This window comes from Ptychodera flava, chromosome 5, assembly GCF_041260155.1.
Source record: "Ptychodera flava strain L36383 chromosome 5, AS_Pfla_20210202, whole genome shotgun sequence".
NCBI classification, from domain to species: Eukaryota; Metazoa; Hemichordata; class Enteropneusta; family Ptychoderidae; genus Ptychodera; species Ptychodera flava.
This window is the reverse complement of record NC_091932.1, coordinates 28,878,381-28,901,069: the sequence shown is the minus strand read 5'-3', so window position 1 is coordinate 28,901,069 and position 22,689 is coordinate 28,878,381. Positions and strand designations below refer to the sequence as shown.

The window sequence follows — 22,689 nt, the reverse complement described above, 5'->3', positions numbered from 1 at the left end:
TCATCACAGTAACTGATAAAAAACTCCAAAAAAATCACTCTGCATTCTTCGAAACCTTATTTTTCAAATAACATCATCTTAGCTTGTTTATCAAAATGATTAATACTATTTCGGTTGCTTATAAGTCCACCAACTGTATAAATGACTTCCCATTCCTTCGGATTCTTGGAATGAACATTATAATTTGCAAAACCAAGTTTTGCAACGAGTTGCGACTATGCATTGTGGACGTCTGCATAATTTTAAAAACAGTTATCTGTCAAACCGGATCCTCTCTCTCTGCTGCGAGTTGTTTACTTTCCGTTGATCTTGTTAACGATACATTTAACTGTTCTTCCTCTTTCTTTTTTCACCCTTCAATATGACCTGCTAATTTTGGAAAAAATTAGGCCATGTAAAATGACATAGCATTCACCATAGTTCTGTGTAACAGCGAAACTGTCCTATTAATTAGTGCAGCTATCGTTGCCTGTGCAAATATTTTACCGCTCGAGAAATTATCTTGTAAAAGCAGATCAGCTATTCATTGAGACTGGATCGGAAACAGGAGGGTTAGTGTTTTTCAGAAGTAAGCCTACCCTGTATAGAGATGTTATTGAAAACATTCATAACATCCTAGTTGTTCTATGTAATTCTTTAAGTTGGCTGTAAAATACAAAATTAAGACTCTTAAAGGGGAAGTTCACCAAAGATGATTTTTACCTACTCCAGAAAAGCTATTTTCGCCATTTATAACTCGCGCGATTTTTTACAAAAAACGATAAAAATAGTACAGGAAGTTGCCCATGTAATTTCAATCATGGGAAAAAGCTCTATGTTTGGAGCTTGCATCATGTGATACGGAAGGGACCATCTTCGGACGGGTATGGCCCCGCATTGTCCACTCACAGCAACACAATAGTAACAACACAAAATCTGACAGTGTACAGTTTATTATAAGTGATTCATCGTTTATGCAAGGATACTCAGTATAAACAAAAGTTATGTAAATATGCACAGCCTGGTTTGAGCGTGGGTTAGTGGACAATGACGTACCCATGGGAAGATGGTCCCTTGCGTATCATGTGATGCAAGCTCCAAGCCTGGAGCTTTAATCCCGTGATTCAATTTACGGGCAAATTCCTGTACTATTTTTATCGTTTTTTTGGTAAAAAGTCGCGCGAGTTATAAATGAGGAAAATAGCTTTACCGGGGTAAGTGACCACAAAGCTAGCACATATGCAAAAAGTATCCCTAGTGAACCTCCCCTTTAACGGAATTAACAAGAATTTTAACTAATGCTTTCTTGCATTTAAAATGATGCATTCTAAATTGTATGGACAATTTTGAAGTCATACTGCTATTTGATAATCAAGTTAGATATAAAAATGCAAGAGCAAGGCTTGTGACAGAATTAACGGATTAACAGTTACCTAGTGGTTTAAGAATGGTACCCCTTTGAAGCATAACAATGAAAGTTCTTCAATCAAATAGAAGTACTTCGATATAGCGGTAGATAGCACAGGAGACACTTTATAGGTCGGCTGCGACGCTTTTGGAGTCAAACAGTTTACTTAAAATCATGGCACTGGAAAACTATAACCATGAAATAACAAAGGGACACTTTAGGTCGTGAGGAACTTTTTAGGTCAAAATTTTTTACATAAAATGATATATGACGGTTAAAACAATGGAAGGGTACGGTGATCAGGTTATCAAAGGACAACTCAAAGGTCTTCTTTTGAAGTCAAAGTTTTGCTTCCATTAAACAGATGTACTTGGATATAGCATAAAATCACATATAATCACCACACTTATTATGTAACACTTTAGATTTAGAGGTCTAAATTGACACGTTTGAAGTCAAATATATTTTCAATAAAATACTTTTGTTAAATAAAGCAGTAGAAGTGTACCATATTACAGATTAGCAAGAGCCATTTTAGAGGTCAACTACAACTTTTGAAGTCAAATATATCGCTTCAATTACACAAAAGCAGTTTAATATGGCAGTGGGAGCATATAATCATGAGAATAATAGAGGTACACTTCAGAGGTCACCGGTGATACTCTCAAAGTCAAATGTATCATTGTAGTTGACACTTATGTTTGACAAAGCAGTGGAAGGGTATCATAATCAGATCTGCGAGGGACACTGTAGAGGTCACTTGGGATACTTTTTGAGTTAAACAATTAGTTTGAATGCGATGCTAATAGTTATAAGGTTTTGGAAACATATCGTCTAATAATCGAGGGACACTTTAGAGATCATTGGGACACTTTTGAAGTCAAACATTTTTTTTTAATTTGAATATTAGTTGTCGGACAAAACAGTGGAAGTGTACCATTATTAGATTTTCATGGAACCTTTTGAACTCAGACAGATCAATTCAGTGCAGTAGTCGGATAGTGTAATGGAGGCATTTGGTCATCAGATTATAAGAGTACACATTTAAGATCACTGAGGTCACGTTTGAAAGTAAACTTATTGTTTTGAAGTCAATACCAATAGCTTTATATAGCATTAACAAAACCTAATAATCAGACAATCATAGTATATTTTGTCCCAATTTATTAATTTCGGGAGGTACTCACAAGCCCGAAATTTCAGAGGTTGGGTAGGGTTTTCCAATGGCCCCTAATAAGACTAAATAGGGCTCCGTACGCACAAAGAACGCATATGAAATATGGTCAGGAAGAAAACTTTTAAAAAATATTGGTGTTGATGCATATTGTGTATGAAAGACACACTTAATGCTTTTTTATGCTTCTAATGCAATGAAGACGGGTCATTCATCAATGTTGTACTTATTCAAGTCCAGAGTGGTCAGTTTTTATATTTTGCCTACCTAAAGTGGGTCATTTATGAGTGTGTGAATGAACGATATATGACATGTCAAACCAATCAAACTTCAAGCTTTACGAAATATACGCATGGAATACATATGTCAAGCTCGTCAAATTTTCCGAATAATCAAAAGTACGTACGAAAAATTTACCTTTGATATCTGATCAAATCCACCGCACTCAGTTTTGTTCATGGCTAAGGAAGCAAGTAATTTATATGCAAAGGAGCTTGTTATAAAATGTGATACAAATCAAATTCCTATATGACTTGCTGTTTGTATATTTTCTTTACCTTAAAAATCCAATTTAATTCATTAGATTCACTTTTAACATATTGACATATAGCTTGATTGGAATATTATATTAAATATGTAATAGGCTATTAATTAGTATGTCATATTAAACTTTGAGCAGAAGCATAACTAAGTATTTCACATGTATTATACAAGTCTAATCAAAGTAGAAACAACCGTCTAAGCTAGTAATGGGCATGTCATACTGATCAAACTTTCGGCAAAATTAAAATAAATTTGGATCCATTCACCCTTAAATTCTGAAGGATTGTAGTGCTTTTAGTCTCAATACATAGCTGAATTACAAATATTAATTTGATATGTAAAAAGTTAATTATGAAACGTTATACTTATCAAACTTTGAGTATAAAGAAATCTACATATAACCAATGTACCCAAGATGTTCAATAAAATGAAATGCATTAAGTTTTAACATACAGCCTTGTTACAGAATTTCAATAAATATACAAATGAACTGTTAATTAGAATGTCGTACTCATTTCGTACTTCACTTTTATTTAAAGAAGGCATTGTCAGCAGATAGCCGAAGTTCAATAAAAATTAAGTGCATTTCAATTTGGTATGTAGCCGAATTGCAGCAATTCATTAAATATGGAAATTAGTTAGTAATAAGAATCTCGTGTTCATAAAAACAAGAATTTATATGATTATTTAATAGCAGGGTCTTGTTGAAAACAGTTAACTTAGTCTTGAAAGATAGCATAATTACAGAAATTCAAATGAGTTAATAATCATTATGTCATGCTCATAACCTTTACGACGAAACTAGACCTATTTATGACTTAGCAGAGGTCAAAATTAAATCGGTGGACTCGGCATTGTTATATAAAGCCTCATTAAAAAAATTCATTAAATATGTACAGGAGCTATAAATTAGAATCTCATTTTCATAAACGTCGAAAATGATTAGAACTAAGTACGATCAACATATAGCAGAGGTATTCCCACAATTGGTGTCCCAATATTGATATATAGCCTCATTATAGAAATTCACTTCATATATATATATATATATATATATATATATATATATATATATATATATATATATATATAAGCGAACTTGTAATTAGAATACCGTGCTCATAAAAACTTACAAAATAAGTAGACCTATGATCAAGGAATGGCAGAATGGTTCAATCAAAATCTGTCAACTCAGTATTGATAGGAGACCATAGGGGCCTACAATTGGAATCTCTTGTTCATAAAACTTACCATAGAAGTAGACCTGTGTGTGATTAATATATGACAGGGTCCAGTCAAATTCAGTGAACTCAGTATTGATGAATAGCTTAATTACAAAACCATTCAATAAGCAAATAAGCTTACAATGACGTTTCCGTGCTCATAGGACATTTAACAAAACTAGGCCTGAGTATGATCGATGTTTAGCAGATGTCTGATGAAAAACAGATTTAAGTATGATGGATACAGAGCAGACGTGTAATCAAAATTCGTGCATTCAGTATCGAAACAGAGCTAACAGCAGAATTCCATTAAATATGCAAATTAACTCATAATCAGTAAGCCACATCCATCAATATGTGTGTAAGTACCAATCGGCCTCAGAACACCACGATGTTCTGGCATCACTCTACTTTTAAAGAAGAGAAAGTGTAATATGGACAATTGCAAAAGAATATGGACTCTCTATTCTTACAATTTTACCATACTTTATTGGTTTCTACTTATTTACAAGGAGTCCTTTCCCAGAAACAGTTAAACCTTTCATAAAGATCGGTAAGAAAAATGTTATATCCTGTGTCTGTTTATTCAAGATTGTATAAAGAGATTCGGTAAATTCAGCCGCGAAAATGTTAACCGACGGTAGATCCTAATCTTACCCCATTTGCAACAGGAAAACTAACCTGTAGTTTTGGGCAAGGCCAGTACATAAATACCCTTCGGTCGTTCTAGTTTGAGGCAGCTGACACGGCTAACCTTATATCCTGTATGTTTATCGGCCCGCTGCACTTGTCTCTTGTCCCAATCTGTCCAGTAGATGTATCTATCAGTCAGCGTTAAACCAAATGGCTGGGCATCAGGACTAGCAAATGCTATCAGCACCTGACGTTTACTTGTTTTCAAATTGATGTATTCGATGCGATCTGTTTTTGCGTCACACCAAAAGAGTTTGCGGCCTGAAACGCACATGTTCAAATATATCAGAATGGGTTATTCATGAAAAGTATCCAATCAAAACTAATTTCGGGCTGATAATAATATCATTGCAAAGAGAATGTAATACATTTGACCCATCACTACTAAATTTCGTATGTCAACAACTTTCAATTGGGCCTCTATGCCAATTAATTTAGGTAGCCATTCAGTACTAGCACTCTTCCTTCTCGAAACGAGTATCTATGATAATAATTAGTTATTCATATTGCTTTTCGATTGTTCACCAGCATGCATTCAAACTTGCCAAAGAGTGCTTCACATGCATAAAGGCTGAGATTGCATAGAACGAAGCATTTCCAACATATGAAGTCTAAAACACTTTCACATATCAACAAAACGAACGAACTCATAACTTAACACTCAGTACCGTTTTCATCAAGTGCAAGACCATTTGGCCATCCTAAGTCGGTAGAAACAACAGCAACTCGCCCACTTCCATCCTGATTGACCCGTTCGATTTTTGGCTCTGCTCCCCAGTCGCTCCAGAAAATGTGGCTAAAGGGAATGTATTCATTTGCTATAATTTCCTGTTATTTGCTTTCTCGGTAATGTTTTGCTCAGTAGAGTGTTATCAGCTAATTAAATAGTCACCGATTTCCATCCGTCGACGGTCACAGGCCGAATTAAAGGCCACAGCATCTGTTCACATGACTTGTTCGTCGGTCGGAATTTGACTTGTTCGCAGCAATTTAATTTGAACAAACAATATACTAATGTTCATAGTGCTTGTTCAAATATGTTCATAGTGATCGTTACTGATTCAAATGTAAAACGTTGTAAACTTGCAGTTCAGAAATCATATCAATTAATTATAAAAGATAATGAATGAATGTGGTTTCAGTTACTGTAGTTACAGGGGTGGGCCGGGAAATTCAGTGCAAACATATGCTGTAAAATCGTGACTATATCCCAATCTTCTTGTCAATGTCGTGTCCGACATTCTAAAGCTTGACCCTCCCCTCCCAAACCACAGCAAGATTCTCCCCAGGAATTTCTGAAACAGTATTAACTAACAATTTGTTTAAAAATGTTATGTTAGTTAGGGACAGAAATTACAGGAGGAGGGCTGGCGTTTTTGGAGGGAGGGCGCAATTAATCACTCAATCATTTTTGAAGGGATTGATATTTCAAGCATTTGAAGGAGGGTCACCATATTTGGCACAACTACCGGTATTTTAGTGTACTTGTTTAGACTAGGGTGGTTATAAGTCCATGTGTGCAAGAATTCGATTTTGAAACGTGGATAATGTGTATATATTAAAATAATTGGTGTATTTACAAAATCCAGGAAATATCACATTGACGATCAAAGGATAAGCAGTAAAATCAGCTTCTGTTAAAAGTGACCCTCCCCAAGATTGGTTTATAAAAAGTGATTAGCTGTCTTGGACAGTATTCTGTGACCCTCCTTTAAGTTCCTCCGGCCCACACCCTATAATTATTTTCTCCCTAACCTTTTCCAATTATCTACTATGATTGCTCTCGGTTCTTGCAGGTCGGTGAACACTATGGGCTGACGATTACTTCCGTTAAGGTTGGCTCCTGTGATCTGATCGATTCCGGTGTCTGTCCAATAAAGTTTCCTCCCTTTAACATCAATTGCAATACCATCTGGAACTGAAATGAAGACATGACATCCAAAATCTATCTTTCCCATGCATGATGAATTTGAAAATTACGAGTTACTGTAGAACACTAGAATATCGGAAAAGCAAATGTATGTTTACTAGTCGTACCGTGTATGTCCAAGGATGCAATAACTTCATGGTCACTACCGTCAAGCGATGCTCGGTTGATGGTTTTTAGGTATCTGTCAGTCCAGTAAACCTTAGCCTCCACATGATCATAGTCCAAGGCGACCGGGTTTGCGATATTGGTAAGCGGGAGAGATGTGTATTTAAATGTAGGAGAGCGCAAATTGATGTGGTAAATTTTGCCATTCAAGGTGCCTGTTTCCACGTCAGCCACTAACAAAAAGTCGTCGTTGGTTACGTCTAGACGCAAATAGTCATATGAATTTACGTATCTTCACACATAATACATCTATAAGTTAACAGATTGTACGTTGCACAAAAAATCTAGATGTACAACATTTGAGCAATGCATGCGCTTGACAAAACGCTAAACATGATTATATGAAAACTAAAAATAGGTATGAAAATAATTTTAAGGTAACTAACTCAAGAAATGTCGCCATTTCATTAGTAAGTGATTTACTGTAACAATGCAAGTTTGGATGCTTGATAAGGATTTACCGAAACGTTTACAATTTAATAAAATTTTCTGCATGATTACCATAAAATCTAGCTACATTGCATGCAGAATATGGCGAGTATCATCAAATTACAAAGTGGGTAACTGACACAAAGAAATCACATTCATTGATGAATGTAAATGTCATAACAAGTCCGATTGCCCGATCCGGGCAGCTCACCTGTTCAACGGTATTGCCTGTGATACTATGGTTGCAAGTGCTGCAAACAACGCGATACAGTACATGTACATCGGCCTTACTAACAAGGCATTCAAAACAAGCCATGCGAATCATGTCCGATCTTTTGAAATCAATTGTTGAAGTTCACTGGCGTTTGAATTTCAAAGACATATTATACAAGATATCGTGGTCGATCCTATATAGATTACAAAGCTATTGCATGTGTCTAACTTAGACCATAGACCCTCGAGGGTCTATGGTCTAACAAAGACAATGTTTGTCGAGTAGAGAAGCTGTTCATAAATAATGCACATATCAAACCTAATAAACAAGTGTTCTGAGTTGGTCTTCAAATGCCGACACCACCGAGTGGTACTAGCCTAAGCCAGCTAACGCTAGATGCATGTCAGCCAGAGACTCTCTTTTGACATTGGTTTCGAGTAAAACAGTAGAATGCGTGTATAAACAGCACAGAGGCACGTGAGAAATTTACAGTAAGTGGTAATGGAGTTGTCAGGAAAACGTCCCATACTAACCTGTCCTATGGAAAAGATTTTCAGCTTGGCTACATAGGCACTCGGCGCCACTGAAAGAGGGTGCGCAGATCTCATCACATCCGCCATTACCTATGTCACAAGGTCCTTATCAAGGCAAAAATGAACACATTAACATAACACATAACTGCAAGTACCTGAACTTATATTTTATATCGACGGGCACTACACTCACTCCTCTTATCAACCTAATAACTATGCACCAATGCAGCTGCAAAGAAAAGTCAACTAATATATCATCAAATCCGTGATAAAGAAATCGGTCAATTGGTGACTTATGCTACAATCTTGCACAGCACAAAATATTATTCCAGCGAACCATGCTTCAAATTCAAATGAAAACATACGAAAGAGTACACGTTCACCTATCTGCAATCAAAGTACCTGGTGTCAAGGTCTGTTTCGATTTGTCGAAAGCCAGCACAGCGGTAGGAAAACTGTCTAGCCTCTTTCGTGCAACCAGTTTGTTTGAGGCGTGGCTGAAATCAACAAGGTGATGTGGTTCAGTCCAATACAGATGATCCTGCCAGAAAATTAAAGCCAAAATGCGATTTAGATTTTTTACAGGGTCTGTATTTCGACCGACAGATAGACTTTGTAAATAATTATTGCAGTATTTAAACTATGTCAACGACAACTATCGACAAAACATCTACTGTAGCCTTGTCATTGGTACACTTACACTACAGCCCCTAGATACGCAGTTTACCTCAATAATAGCAATTGTGGTTGCTTATATTCATGAAAGTCTAGATCAGTCATCGAAGTCATCCTACGATTGGAGGAAAAAATCTGTTCATATAGAGTAATGATTCAAGAAAACGCAAATCTCTGACCCTTGTAGTTGCTGAGGTATGTGAAAGTAGGTCAAAGATTAACCAACGTGATAAAAAAGTGGCAAAAGATGTTGTTACTATGATTGTCAATTTGAGCTGAAAGGGTATGTGAAGTTCTGTTGAAGGGGATTTTTAATATCATTTTATGATATTATCATGCGTTTTCACACCCGTCGGGCGATATGGTCGCCAAACCACACAATCAATTCAACTGTCTTTCACAAACTTTCAAGTGCACACACCATTGATGATATGGAAAGAATTGTAGGTAAATATCTGAAGACGATTTTGTACATTTTGCTTGGGCTCCTATGTTAATATCATTTTACATATCTGTACGACACAAAGAAGATGTTAGAATGAATCCATGTCCATTTGCCATGCTCAATTTTCTCAGAAAGTTAAAACCGACTAACCATAACCAATGCATCGGAAAGCACCAAAGGGGTGTTGGACTAGATTTGTTGATCTTAAGCTTTGTGTACTTGACTGAAAAGTTGCTGTCACAAACCTGGAATAACGTGAGACCAAATACGGGGGTAGAAGTAAATGATATCAACTTCCGCTTTTCGCCGTTTGTACTGATAGATTCTATACTGTTCAGACCAACGTCCACCCAGTACAGTCTTTAAAAATAAACAAAAGGTAGAGACGATGAAAGATAGCAATACAGATACACAGAAAAACAGACTTAAACTACTTAAGTTTGTTTAATGGCGGATTTTCAATGTTACTGTTTTCGCAAGTCATCGACAATTTTCATATTTGCCTTGATCTAGTATATTGGCTAACATTTTATCAATATACACAGTACACAAAAGCAAGGCTTAAGTCCAGAACGATTGTTTTGCCAATAAGAAGCAAGTCTATGTATCTTTTTTGACATTATTGGGTGCAGATTATACGGCAAGTTATAATACATTGTACTTGGCTTCTGAAATCTATCAAAGGTTACATGACGCCGAACGAACATTAGCTATCAATTTACCTGTGATTTGTATGATCAACGGCCAGAGCGCTGGGCATTACGATATTGGTTGAGATGAAAACAGATCTGTTTCGTCCAGAAAGAGCCGATTTTTCGATGCGAGGAGGTGATCCCTTGTCTGACCAAAATAATGATCTACAATTCCGTTACAATAAGACACTGTGAGCTGTACTTTTAGTGTTTAAACTATACTAGCTTTTGAAATATGATGATAGTTAAGCAATAACTTTAAAATTTACTTAAGAATGTAATCAAGTAATAAATTCATTGTAGCAGAACGAGTCTGTATCATTTTTGTTATTAAAATTATATAGGGCTCAGCCCTTGGTGTCGCGCCAGGCGCGCTAGGCGTTGAGATTACAAATGTGTTTTGTATCGGTTCATGATTAGTAATCATAAAGGATAAATAGAATTAATTGTTACTCTCTATATACGTTTGTACAAGTATGACCGGTTTACCCTCTGATGACAGTTCACGTACAGTACACGATGTCAGACCCTGTAGGTATAGATTTTCTGTTATGTGTAAAAACGTTTGACATAAATTGGCAATTTTTACCATGATTACTACCTATTGTGTTTAACAAAGGACATATTGTGCCATCATCAACTTTGCAATATTAACTCTACCGCCCAACTTCCAATATTGTAAGCTGAAAACCAGCGTTACTTCCATTCTAAAAAGGGGCAAATTTTGCACATAGTTATTGACACAGAGGGTGCCTTTCTAAGATTCAATCCCAGCATTCTTTGCGAATGTTCTCGTTCATATGCACGACAGTTTTCTCTCTTCTTTTATTTTTTAGGCGTGCCGCGTGATAGTAACGATATTTTGTATCAGCGACAGGGTGGATAATAATAATTACTCGCTAATAAAAAAGATATATTTTATTAATGGCATGTTATAAAATAATAGCGAGCACGTTTCGAATTTGTTTATTTACGAGCACTCAAAAAAACATGGCGGCGCCCACTAAAGAAGGGTACACTTCCGGTTACTCGCATAGTATATTATGAATATGCGCATGCGTAGTCAGTAAGCCGCTAGCGCGACTAATATGTAAAAGGTCTGACCTGAGAGCGAGCGCAGCGTAGGGTATATCTTCATTGATGTTGATGCATGACACATATTTTGGCCATTGAGTTTGAATTGCTGTCGATTGTTTTCTAGAATAACATTTATAGATTATTATAGCAATTAATTCGGAAATGCCAAGTTCACTAACGAAAATTATTTAAAACTGGTAAATTATATAATTCAGAACAGTTTATTGTAACAGGGGCGGGAACAGAGGCGGTCTAATGTAAAACACGTACTATTCCCATCAGCGGTAGTCTCAGCACACTATTTTAATTCGTTCTCGCGAGAGTTGGCTTGTTTCAAAATGCAACAAAATGACTGAGCTGGCTGCCACGACTTTTTAACGCTCCTGTTTTTAGTGTGTATTTCTCCGTTTTTTATCGTCGAAGTTGAAGTTGATGTGAAGTGAAGTCTTTTTATCGGTATTTCTGCATTTTAGCTTGTGATTGGTAGTGGTGTAGTGGTGTATTGTCTGTTATTGTTGCTGTGAACCTCGCTTGCTGTTGTAGTCGTAGTTTGGTGTGGTGACTAACCCCGTCGTGGTAGAGCGCCATCTTGAATTCCAGTTTAGCACTTTTTTTTCTCAGCCCAATTCACCTTACTCACCTATCAAGTTCGACTCATCTCAAGGTCAAGCCTCAAGTCTGTGTAGACTCAGTGTTCTCAAGTTCACATTATCTTAACCCCCAGAACGGTAAGATACTACTTTCACTTCTGTTCGTAAGGAACCTTGGTCTTGTTCCCGCCATTGAAGATGACGTCGACAACACACATGGTCACCAGATATAAAACTCAAACTAAGGACAGTTGCCCTCTTCAATATCAGTGTAAACCAGATGATACTAATGAACGCTCAGGTGACCAAGGTAAAGGATATAAGGCGTACACGCTTAATAAATCAAAAGCGCTGGACAAGAAAATTGACGGCTGTAATAAACAGTACTTACGAATTGATCAACGTGACAAAGGGAAACAATGGCTTCTGTCTTTCAGTACAGCAGCATATGAATTCTTCAAAAATGCCATCATTGATTTTTATAGTGACAACCCCACCATACAGTTACAAGGAACAATGAAATCCATAACCGATAACTCTAACTTGGTAGTAGAACAACAACTCAAAGTATTCAACAAATTGAAGAGTGGATCAATTGGAAAACAAGGGAAACTGACAATCAACATGTATAACACAAATTCCACAATTTTAGTGAATGGTATTTCAGCTATGGAATTCATAAATGATCATCTCCCTCAATTAGAAGCCAAGCTAAGGAAGAACCCATCATTTCGTAACATGGATAGTCAAGTTAAACAAGTGTTACAAGCCATAAAAGCCACAGACACTACTACAATCAATAGGCAGAGATCAAAAGATTCTCGCACCAACTGTGATGTAAACAAGCAAACTACTTCTAATCATGCAATAGAAGATGTGCACAGAACCCAGAGCTATTGTCCACACTGCAACTGTGAAGTTTTAAATGGCATTCAATGTGATGACTGTAACTTCTGGTTTCATCGGAAATGTGAACAAATTTCAGAAAAAGAGTATAATGCCTTACAAGCTGATGATTCTTCTCCTTATTCATGTAAAGCATGCATTGTACAAGACCTTCAAGCTGCTCCCATCGCAACTGTGCAACATCTTGTACCCAACTCAACTGTGCAACAGCCTGTTTCCAATTCCTTTGTGCAACCCAACCAAAGTGTACAACAAGCTACTTCCACTCCCATTGTGCTACAGACAGTCGCTAATATAACCCCGCAAGAGCCTGCCTCAGATCCATTAGTGCAACAGACTGCTTCCAATCCATTGATGAATCAGAGTGTCAGCAATTTACCAGGGCAGCAAACTACTTTTAAAACCACTGTGCAACGGAAGCCGTCTAACTTGCTAGGGCAACAGAATTATCCTTCCAATCCAGCTATGCAACAGAATGTTTCTAATTTAACTTTTCAACAAAGTGCTTCTAACCCAACTGTACAACAGTCTTTCTCTAATCCAATGGAGCAACAGACTCTTCCCAATACAACTCTGAAACAGGATGTTCCAAATTCAACTACACAACAGCCCAAAGATACAGTGACAGATAAGGAAAAAAGTCTGTGAGCCAGAGAAAGACAAGTCATAAACAAAGAGAAGAAGTTACAACAGAAGGAAGTAGAACTATCAGAAACGATAGAACAGCTAGCTCTTGCTAAATCAACAATTGTGAAATTGGAAAGTAAAGTACAGGAACTGCAGAGAACCAACCAAGTACTGAGATTGAAGATTGCTTCATGCACTAGTCCAGCCGGTGGTGAACAGGTTAACCAACAACCATACCCCCAGTCAGAGTCTACGCAGTCAAACAGCAATGATGTTAAGTTCTTACAACTTCAACAGCAGATACAAGAGATTAAACTTGGTAATCTTATCCATGAAGTTGAAAATATGAAGAGCAAAAGTGTGAATAACCATGTTACACAGGGTATGGCTCCTCAATACCAACACCCTTTTTACCCTTTGAACATTTCACAACAATTGGGTATCCAACAAGGACTTCAGTATCCACAGCTACACAACCTTGGAATTCTACAGAACAATCAAGCACAGGCACAGATGATTTATGCTTCCATGCTAAACCAGCTATCAAACCAATTTCAACCAAACCTTACTCCATACAGGTATTTCATACCTCCAATGCATAGGCAAGGGAACGTACCATCCATCAACAAACACTGCAACCCCACGTATAATAGATATCCATCATCCCATTTGAATAGGGCAACTGAACAGAACATAACTCCAACAAATCAATTCCAAAAGAATTCAAAAGTTAATGAAATACCTGTCTCCTTACATTCACGTGCAGACGACTCTACAAATCCTCCTATCATATCTACAACTGAAGAAAAAACTATACAGAAAGAACAAAGAATCCCAGAACAATCTATTTATAAAGCTGTTCCGGGACATACATCAGTGAATCCTCTGAACAGAGAAGAATACATAAGTGAAGGTTGTCAAGCAGATACACAAACTCTGCAAACATTAAGCTCTCAATCATTATCTATCCAAACTACTCCCCAGTCGCAAACAACAGACTTCATAAACAGTGACACGGTAAGCGCTTCAAGTCATGCCATAGGAACTCTCCATAGAGACTACGATATTATGGGAAAATTCTCGGACTCAGATTGTCAACTGAAACAAAAGGAAAAATCACTACCTACAACCACAAATAAGTCTTTTCTAGAGAAAGGCCAAGCCTCCATTCGGGAGTGGACTTCGCCCCCACAAAGAACTCCTTTGAGACAGACATAGAGGAAATAACATTAATTACCTTCAATGTGAAGAATATCAAAGCAAATAAGATGTACACTCAACAACTTCTTGGTCAAACAGATTTTCTCTGCCTACAAGAACATTGGTTGTTTGACTTTGAAAAATCATATCTTGAAAACCTATCTCCTATTCATAACAGCTCAACAAAAACAGTAGATCAAGACAACCCGATCCAACCTTTCCAAGTCCCTAGGGGCTATGGAGGAGTATCTATTCTCTACCCAAACTCCTTGACACATCAAGTTAATAAGAAACCGGATGGAAGTAACAGAACAGTGGTAATTGAAATTCCCACAACTCCGCCAATATGTATTGTTACAGTCTACATGCCTACCCGAGGAACAAGTGCCAGTAATGATGACTTTGATAACACCTTAGCCGAGATAGCTGAAATAATTATCAAATATAAATCTACCCATTATCTACTTATCACTGGTGATTGGAATGCATCCCTTATGAATAGAGCCAATATTCCAAGAGACAAGAAATTCTCTGATTTCTGTCAAGAACACAGCTTAAACTCCTTACAAACTGGAGATCCCACTTTTTTTTCACCCAAATTTGAAACACTCCGCAGAAATTGACTATATACTGCTCCATGACAACATAATGCCTTTGAAACCTGTCGTCAAAGTAATCCCATTGTCTTCAAACAATACGTCAGACCATTTACCAGTTATGGTAAAACTCAAAATACCAACCAAGAAGTTGAACTCCAATACAAGTATCAAAACAATTATAACCTCAAAACCTAAATGGGACCTCTGTAACAAAGAACACTACCAGCACTCCATACAGGAAAATCTTAAATCTCTTGACATCCATGATAACTCAGACTTCGCTATTGACTTTTACTTGGAGCACCTGAGTAAAACTCTCAAGGAGGCAACAGGCAACCAAGATCAGCATCCCAAATTTCAGATCAGAAATAGTCATAAAAAAGAGGCGTGAAATATGGAATCCAGAGATAGCACAAGCTGTAAAAAACAGTAAGAAGGCCCACTGGGAATGGAAGAAGGGTGGCTCAACATTGGATCGTGACAACAGATTATTAATCAACAGACTAAAGGCTAGAACAGATCTCAGGAAGAAACAGAGACAAGAAGCAGCTAGGAAAAAAGAAGAAGTCATCACACAAATTGCCAACGAAGAAAATAATCCAAAAACATTCCATAAACTTATTAAAATGCAAAGGAAATCAACCAGCAGTACACCTTCAGAACTTATTATCGGTGAACAGAAATTTACAACAACAGAAGATATAACTCGTGAATGGGCAAATTATTTTGGCAAGCTGGCAAATCCTACTAATCTTCCTAAATACAACAGTTCTTACCAGAAACAAGTACATTATGACGTACAAGTCATTAATTCTCTCTATAACAAAACTGCTATCGAGGACTTATATGTCTCTAAACAGGACATAACTAACATTTTATCATCCATGAAGACCAATAAAGCGGCAGATGGTGATGGCCTAACTGTTGAGCACTTTAAATATGGAGGAGAACTCTTGCTAGAAGAAATCACAAAATTAGTGAATATGATCCTGAAAAAAGGAAGTATCCCAAACAGGTTAAAAGAGGGTATAGTTACACCAATCTACAAAAAAGGTTTAATTACCAATCCAGCCAACTATAGAGGAATCACTGTTACTTCGGTTTTGCTTAAAGTTATTGAAAAAATCTTAAACTCCCATACCAACCAGCAGCTCCAAGCAACCCAGTCTCAACTTCAGGGCGGATTTACTACAGGATCTTCATCCACCAATACAGCACTAATACTTACAGAGACAATTGAAGAAGCCAGAGCCCTTAAAAGGCCTCTACATATATCATTCCTGGATGCAGAAAAGGCATTTGATGTGGTTTCACATGATTCCTTGCTTCGGAAACTATATTTTGATGGATTAGCAGCCCCCTACTGGAGATTAATTAACGATATCTACACAGATCTCACATCAAAAGCCAAATGGTTTAATCATCTTTCACATAGTTATCCAATTATACAAGGTGTCAGACAGGGCGGAGTTTTGTCGACTGCTCACTACAAAAGATATAACAACCAACTTTTACTCAACCTGGAGAACAACTATGCTGGAGCTTCAATAGGTTATATTTCCATCCCCAATGCAACATGTGCCGATGATATAGCTGTCCTATCTCACTCTGAACTTGAGCTACAAGCAATGCACCATAATATTGAAGATTACTCTCATAATGAAAGGTACAATATTCAACCATCAAAAAGTCAAATCATAGTTTATAATAAGAATCTTTGCCCCCTGGACATCACCTTTAAGTTTGAGGACAAATCTATTACAGAACATCTAGGAATTGTAAGAAGACACAACTTCACCATTAACATAGAAAAGCGAATCAAGTGTGGTAGAGCTACTGCTTATGCCCTATTAGGGGCGGGTTACATGGTAGAAATGGATTACCTCCACATATATCAGCGAAAATTTGGTCTACATATGTCATTCCACGGGTATTACATGGCTTAGAGGTCTGCAACTTAAGAACTACAGATATTGACACCCTTGAACAGTTCCAGACTACAATTATCAGGCAACTCCAGTTTTTACCGACAAGAACAGCGAACCCAATTCCGTATATTCTATCAGGAGTCCTTCCCATACAAGCCCATCTAGAAAAAGCTGTCCTTACTTGTTTTGCAAATATAATTAGATCTGGTAGTCAACTCGAGAAAGATATCGCAGAAAGGCAACTGAGTCTAAAAAATCCCACAGACACCAGTTGGTACAGCCTAGTAAGGAGATTATCTTGGAAATATGGATTACCTTCACCATATCAAATTCTACAGTGTATACCAAAAAAGACTCGTTGGAAAACGCAAGTTAGTACAGCAGTGAATTCATATTGGGAACAGAAATGGAAGGAGCAGATAAGTGAGAAATCATCTTTAAAATTCATTAATCCACAGACAATCAAGATTGGAAAGCCACATCATATATGGACATCAGTACGTCATAATTCTCAAGATATTCAACGGGCAACTATCAAAGCTAGACTTCTAACTGAAACATACATACTTAGAACAAATCAAGCTGTGTTTAACCAATTTGCAATTGACCCTACATGTAAACTCTGTGGAGACGAACCAGAAAACAGAGAACACTTCATTGCTAAATGTCCAAGTCTACAACCATTAAGGATTACTTACTCTAGACAGCTACAAGACATTTTAATTGATGACATTTGGAATAGGATTGCTCATAACCCGGAACAGTTTACCCAATTAACCCTTGACCCATCTGCGCTTATACCATGTGACCGTTTGGACATTATCATCAGGATTGAACTTGTGAGCAGAGAGTACATTTTTAAATTACACAACAGAAGATCAAAGTTGCTGAGTGGACCAGAGACTTGAGGGCTGCCCCAATCTCCAAATTTTTGACAAGTTCGTCTTTTTGTTTTTATGTTGTGATGTGACTTATTGTCTCTTTTTTAACTACAAGATTACTGGAGTTACCAGGTGCTGCGAAAAAAATCAACGCAGGGATTTACGAAGATACAATACAATACAATGGCGGCGCCTAGTGATGACCGATCCGGGCCTTCAAAAGTGATCGAAAATAGTCATTTTGAAACAAATTTCACACTTTCTTTGGAACAGAGAGATTCTTTTGTCGGCAATACACATTGTCGAGTAGTTTTTGTGGTAGATGATATCTTTAATTTCACGCATTCCGTGTAAAAGTATTCAAAATGGCCGCCTCCATGGAACTGTGCTCTCTTTTCAAACTCTTTGGTATATAGAGATTCCATTCTAAATTTCTTGTACACGCATAAGTCTTAATGCTCGCATCGCGAGCGGCCTTCGGCCGCTCTCGCTGCGCTCGCTATAAATGTGTACCTGTCGTTTAAAGGTAATATGCGCCTCGACAGTTAAAGACTTAAAGTTTTGCTCAACCTTTCCTTAATGAAACTTTCAACCATTTTCTTCGCAAATCATCGATAAAAATCGGGATCACCGTGCAAAGTTTGGAACCAGCAAAACAAATTAAGTCACATTTTGCAATATTTAAAATTCAAAATAGCCGCCATCCCGTGTTATCTCTAGGGGAAAATTAAATTTGGAATTTGGAAAAAACTAAGACGGTGAAAGTTTTTCTTTTACACAAGAGCTTTAAAATGCGGCCCCGCAAGTGGTAGTTCAGAAAAGAATTGCAGGAATTTGAGAATCCAAACACCTGTCCCCGAGGCGTGTTCTGCCTGAAAGAGTTCAATTTTTGTCCCGCTTGGTTTTACAGGGGCAACATATCGTATACATGAAAGAGCACTACAAAAATGGACTAAGTAACACCAAAGATACCAAACGCAGCGACCAGTATCGTTTAAATTATAAGTAGCACTGTATAGAAAATTAATTGCATTTTAAGCTTACGTGCCAAGATACGTGAACCAATGTCGTAGCGATGTCTGCCTGTGTGTGTGTGTCTGTGGGTGTCTGCGCGATATTTCAAGAGCGGCTAATCTGATCAAAATCAAACCTAGTACATAAATTATATTTGCAAATTGCAAGAACTTATTAACTTGTGGTGAGCGTAGCTTGCATATTTTAAGTTCATTTGCATAATTATAATGACACCCCGGTGCGGGGTGTAAAAGGCTGCCAACTCATTGAAAATTCAAAATGGTGCCTCGAGTGACAACTGGCAACAGCCATTTTGACCGCTCCGAGAAAATCAGCCTAACCGATTCTCAAACAAAAATTATTGGCATACCGTGAACATACACTGTTTTATAAACACCTGGGCCATACAGGTATCCACACAGTTTCACAATTTTTTTTTACCAATTACGACAATTATGGGGGAAATCGCTTTCCGAACAAAGAGAATGGCCCCTAGGAACAGTCGTTCCGTAGTTCAAACAATCATTTAGCCACGTGCAGGGGTATAAACTGGTCAAACATTTTCTGCGCATACGAGAACAATTACGATGTAAACAAACAATTTGTACGCTGAGGACAAGGTTCTGGAAGACTGTTCGCTCAATTAATAGTACCCATTCTACTCTGTCGTCGTCTGTTGGAGGTTGCTCTGGACAGATTGAAAGTACTGAAATGTAAAGAAACCATTACGCCTCCTTACTAAATTCTGTAAAAAGTTACACAAACGAGGATGCAGTAATGTCATGGCTTTCTTCACATAATAATCTGGAAAATGACTATTCCGTTAATGTTTCGGAAATTTCGTATGCAATTAGCCGTCTTCAGTGCGGAAAATCCGTGGGTCCTAATGACCTGGCTAGCAAGCATTATAAATATTGCCAGTAATAGGCTACATGTCATGTTAGCTCTTATTCTTTCATCGTTTCTGTATCATGCGTTTATGCCACAAAGTTTCATGCAAACTGTCTTGGTGCCACTTATCAAGGACAAAACAGGTAATATGAGTAGTAAGGATAATTACAGGCCTACGGCCATTTCTACCGTCTCTTCAAAAATCCTTGAAATCGTTATCGTAAATCGTTGTACAGATTATCTGAGTTCACGTGACTATCAATTTGGGTTTTAACGTGGACACTCCACCGATATGTGTATTATCTCATGAATGAAGTGACCAATTATTATCTCTCGTTTAAGTCCTGTTTATTCATGTTTTCTTGATGCCAGGAAGGCATTTGATCGCGTCAATCACTGGATGTTGTTTAAGAAACTGATTAACAAGAGTGTCCCTAAGTACATAGTTCGTCTTTTGATGATGTGGTACCGCACTCAACATTTCTATGTTCAATGGGGAAATACAAGATCTTTATTTTTTACTGTAAGTAATGGTGTATACCAAGGCAGAATTCTTTCCCCGCAACCAAATTATCAACCATCTTATGTATGCTGATGACCTAGTGCTTCTTTGTCCGTCAGTTAAGGGTCTACGCGAGCTTGTCTTAATTTGTGATAGATGTGGTATTGAACATGACATAATTTATCACCCAGAGAAATCAAAGTGTATGTATTTTAGCCTAGAAAAAGTTCGATTAGAATTGAAAGCCTACCAACTATTAAGCTTGGAACCACCTGTTTAAATATCGTCAATGAGCATACGTACTTATAGGTTATATCATGACAAATAATTCACTTGATGATTGTGCTATCAGGCAGTAAACTAGATGTTTCTACATTCGTGCAAATGCTCTGCTCCGTAAATTTTCACACTGTTCTGCTCATGTGAAGATTTCACTCTTTAGAAGTTTTTGCACTTACGTGTGTTGTTGTCAGCTGTGGACTTCTCACACAAAAAAAGAGTCTAAACAATCTTAGAGTGGCGTATAACAATTCCTTCAGAATTTTGATGGGGTAATGCTCGCGACTGTAGCGCAAGTGTTATGTTTGTTTCACATACTATTCCTACTTTTGAGGCATTGAGACGTAAAGCAATGTATAATTTTCATGAACGTTTAAATAATATCGAAAATGTGCTCATTTTAGCTACATAATTCTGATGCTCTTTTGCATTCAAAGCATATTTGAACGTATAGAAATCTTCTGTACTTTTAATCATTTTTTGTCTCTGTTTTTGTATTTTATGTTCTTTCTGTTTTTGATGTATGGGATAGCGTACACAATTTAGTGTTTCGCTTTTCGTCCTGAAATATTATTATTATTATTATTATTATTAGAGTTATATCGGCGTGCGCATAGGATAAAAACTTTATGTTGTCATAAGCTCTTTTAATAGCGCTTATTATGCTATGACATCACGAAAGTGGACCCTTATCGGACGTGACGGGACTAGTCAGTATTTGTACGATGTGTCCTAGCGAAATCGGGAAAGCACGTATAGGCCTACACTGTATTTTACAGAACTGTAGGCTGGGTCCATAGTTTACATTCATTGACAATGACAGCGAAAACAACGGTACAACGGTACTACGGTACGGTACAGTTCAGCTGGCCCTGAAATGCCCGCGTGGTTTATGCACACGTACAGTTTCACGTGATTTACGCATGGAAATGACATGTCGTGTTAGACATACTTGTGGTCCCAGTAACATTGGGACTTCTGTTATGAGAATTAATATTAAGCAAAGCTTGTAAGACATCTGAACAGTTTAAACATTCTATCTGTCAGTTCAAGATTAGGTTGCAAAGTAAGCTTCATCACCCGATCTTGTAAAGACTTTAAAGTGTACGTGTGTCCGAGGACGGCTCATTGAGTCCGCTCTACATCGTAAGATTTCGACAAAGGTCGGGCTTTAATTTCTTCTGGTAGCAAAGATATCTATGTTCCCAGTCCTTCGTTTATTTCACTCGAAGATTAATGTATGTTTCGTGAAAAACTTGCTTCGAAAATAAACATAACTCATGATGAGTTTTCGCTGACCGACAAGCAACCGAGTAGCCGACCGCGATCGCTTTCAGACATCGTGATACATGAGATTCATGGAAGTCTCGACCCTCAAGTGATGTAGGGAACTTCTTTGTTTTTCTGATTTTACCTATTTCACCTATTTCCTACCATTTTCCAGACCTTGTTCAGACCATGTTCAGTTGAATACAGTTTAGTCAACTTTCATCACTAATTCGTGATTTTACCACAGGAAATTGCCAGTTTCGGGTTATTTATTATTTTTGTATGTCTATTCCATTTTGGTGATTTTTTCCACGGCGCCAACTCCTCATCGCATATACATATGGCAGTCAGTAGCCGAATCAGTCTCATAACGAATGTTGACATGACCTCAAAACTTCAGTAAATCAACTCCGCAAGCTCCTGTTTGATGAAGTTGACATTTTTCTTTCTTTCTTTCTTTCTTTTTTTCTTTCTTTCTTTCTTTCTTTCTTTCTTTCTTTCTTTCTTTGGATTTTTGCCATGGCATAACTGAAACGAAGCGGCTGTATCTATATTAGTCCGAGCGTGATTGAGAGCACACAGATTAGGCAGAACGATATCGCAACCGTTACCAACACATTCATTATGTAGAGCCATGCCCAAAACCGCCCACCCAAACTTGGCATTAATCCTGATCCCGGTTCATTTCGAGCAGGGCTTTAATGATTTAGAAAAAAACCGGATATACATTGAAGATTGATGCAAACAATGCGGTGAGAAATGCTGTAAATATTGATTACTAGGATATATCAGCGGTGAAAGATACTGGTCCAGTCGATCTACG

The 22,689-nt window shown here is 37.4% G+C and overlaps 1 protein-coding gene across 2 annotated transcripts in view; it reads right to left on the bottom strand.

The window, feature by feature from the left end:
- LOC139133445 (low-density lipoprotein receptor-related protein 4-like) overlaps nt 1-22,689 on the bottom strand; it is a 56,067-nt gene that overhangs the window by 7,370 nt on the left and 26,008 nt on the right. Inside the window, exons 9-16 of one of the 2 annotated variants that reach the window (XM_070700043.1) lie at nt 10,134-10,268; nt 9,657-9,771; nt 8,694-8,832; nt 8,292-8,396; nt 7,058-7,315; nt 6,776-6,938; nt 5,689-5,816; nt 5,009-5,281 (exon numbers count right to left, since the gene is read on the bottom strand). In XM_070700043.1, coding sequence (XP_070556144.1) covers nt 5,009-5,281; nt 5,689-5,816; nt 6,776-6,938; nt 7,058-7,315; nt 8,292-8,396; nt 8,694-8,832; nt 9,657-9,771; nt 10,134-10,268 — 1,316 coding nt within the window. The remainder of the gene's footprint in view (nt 1-5,008; nt 5,282-5,688; nt 5,817-6,775; nt 6,939-7,057; nt 7,316-8,291; nt 8,397-8,693; nt 8,833-9,656; nt 9,772-10,133; nt 10,269-22,689) is intronic. The other variant, XM_070700044.1, reaches the window with a different exon arrangement.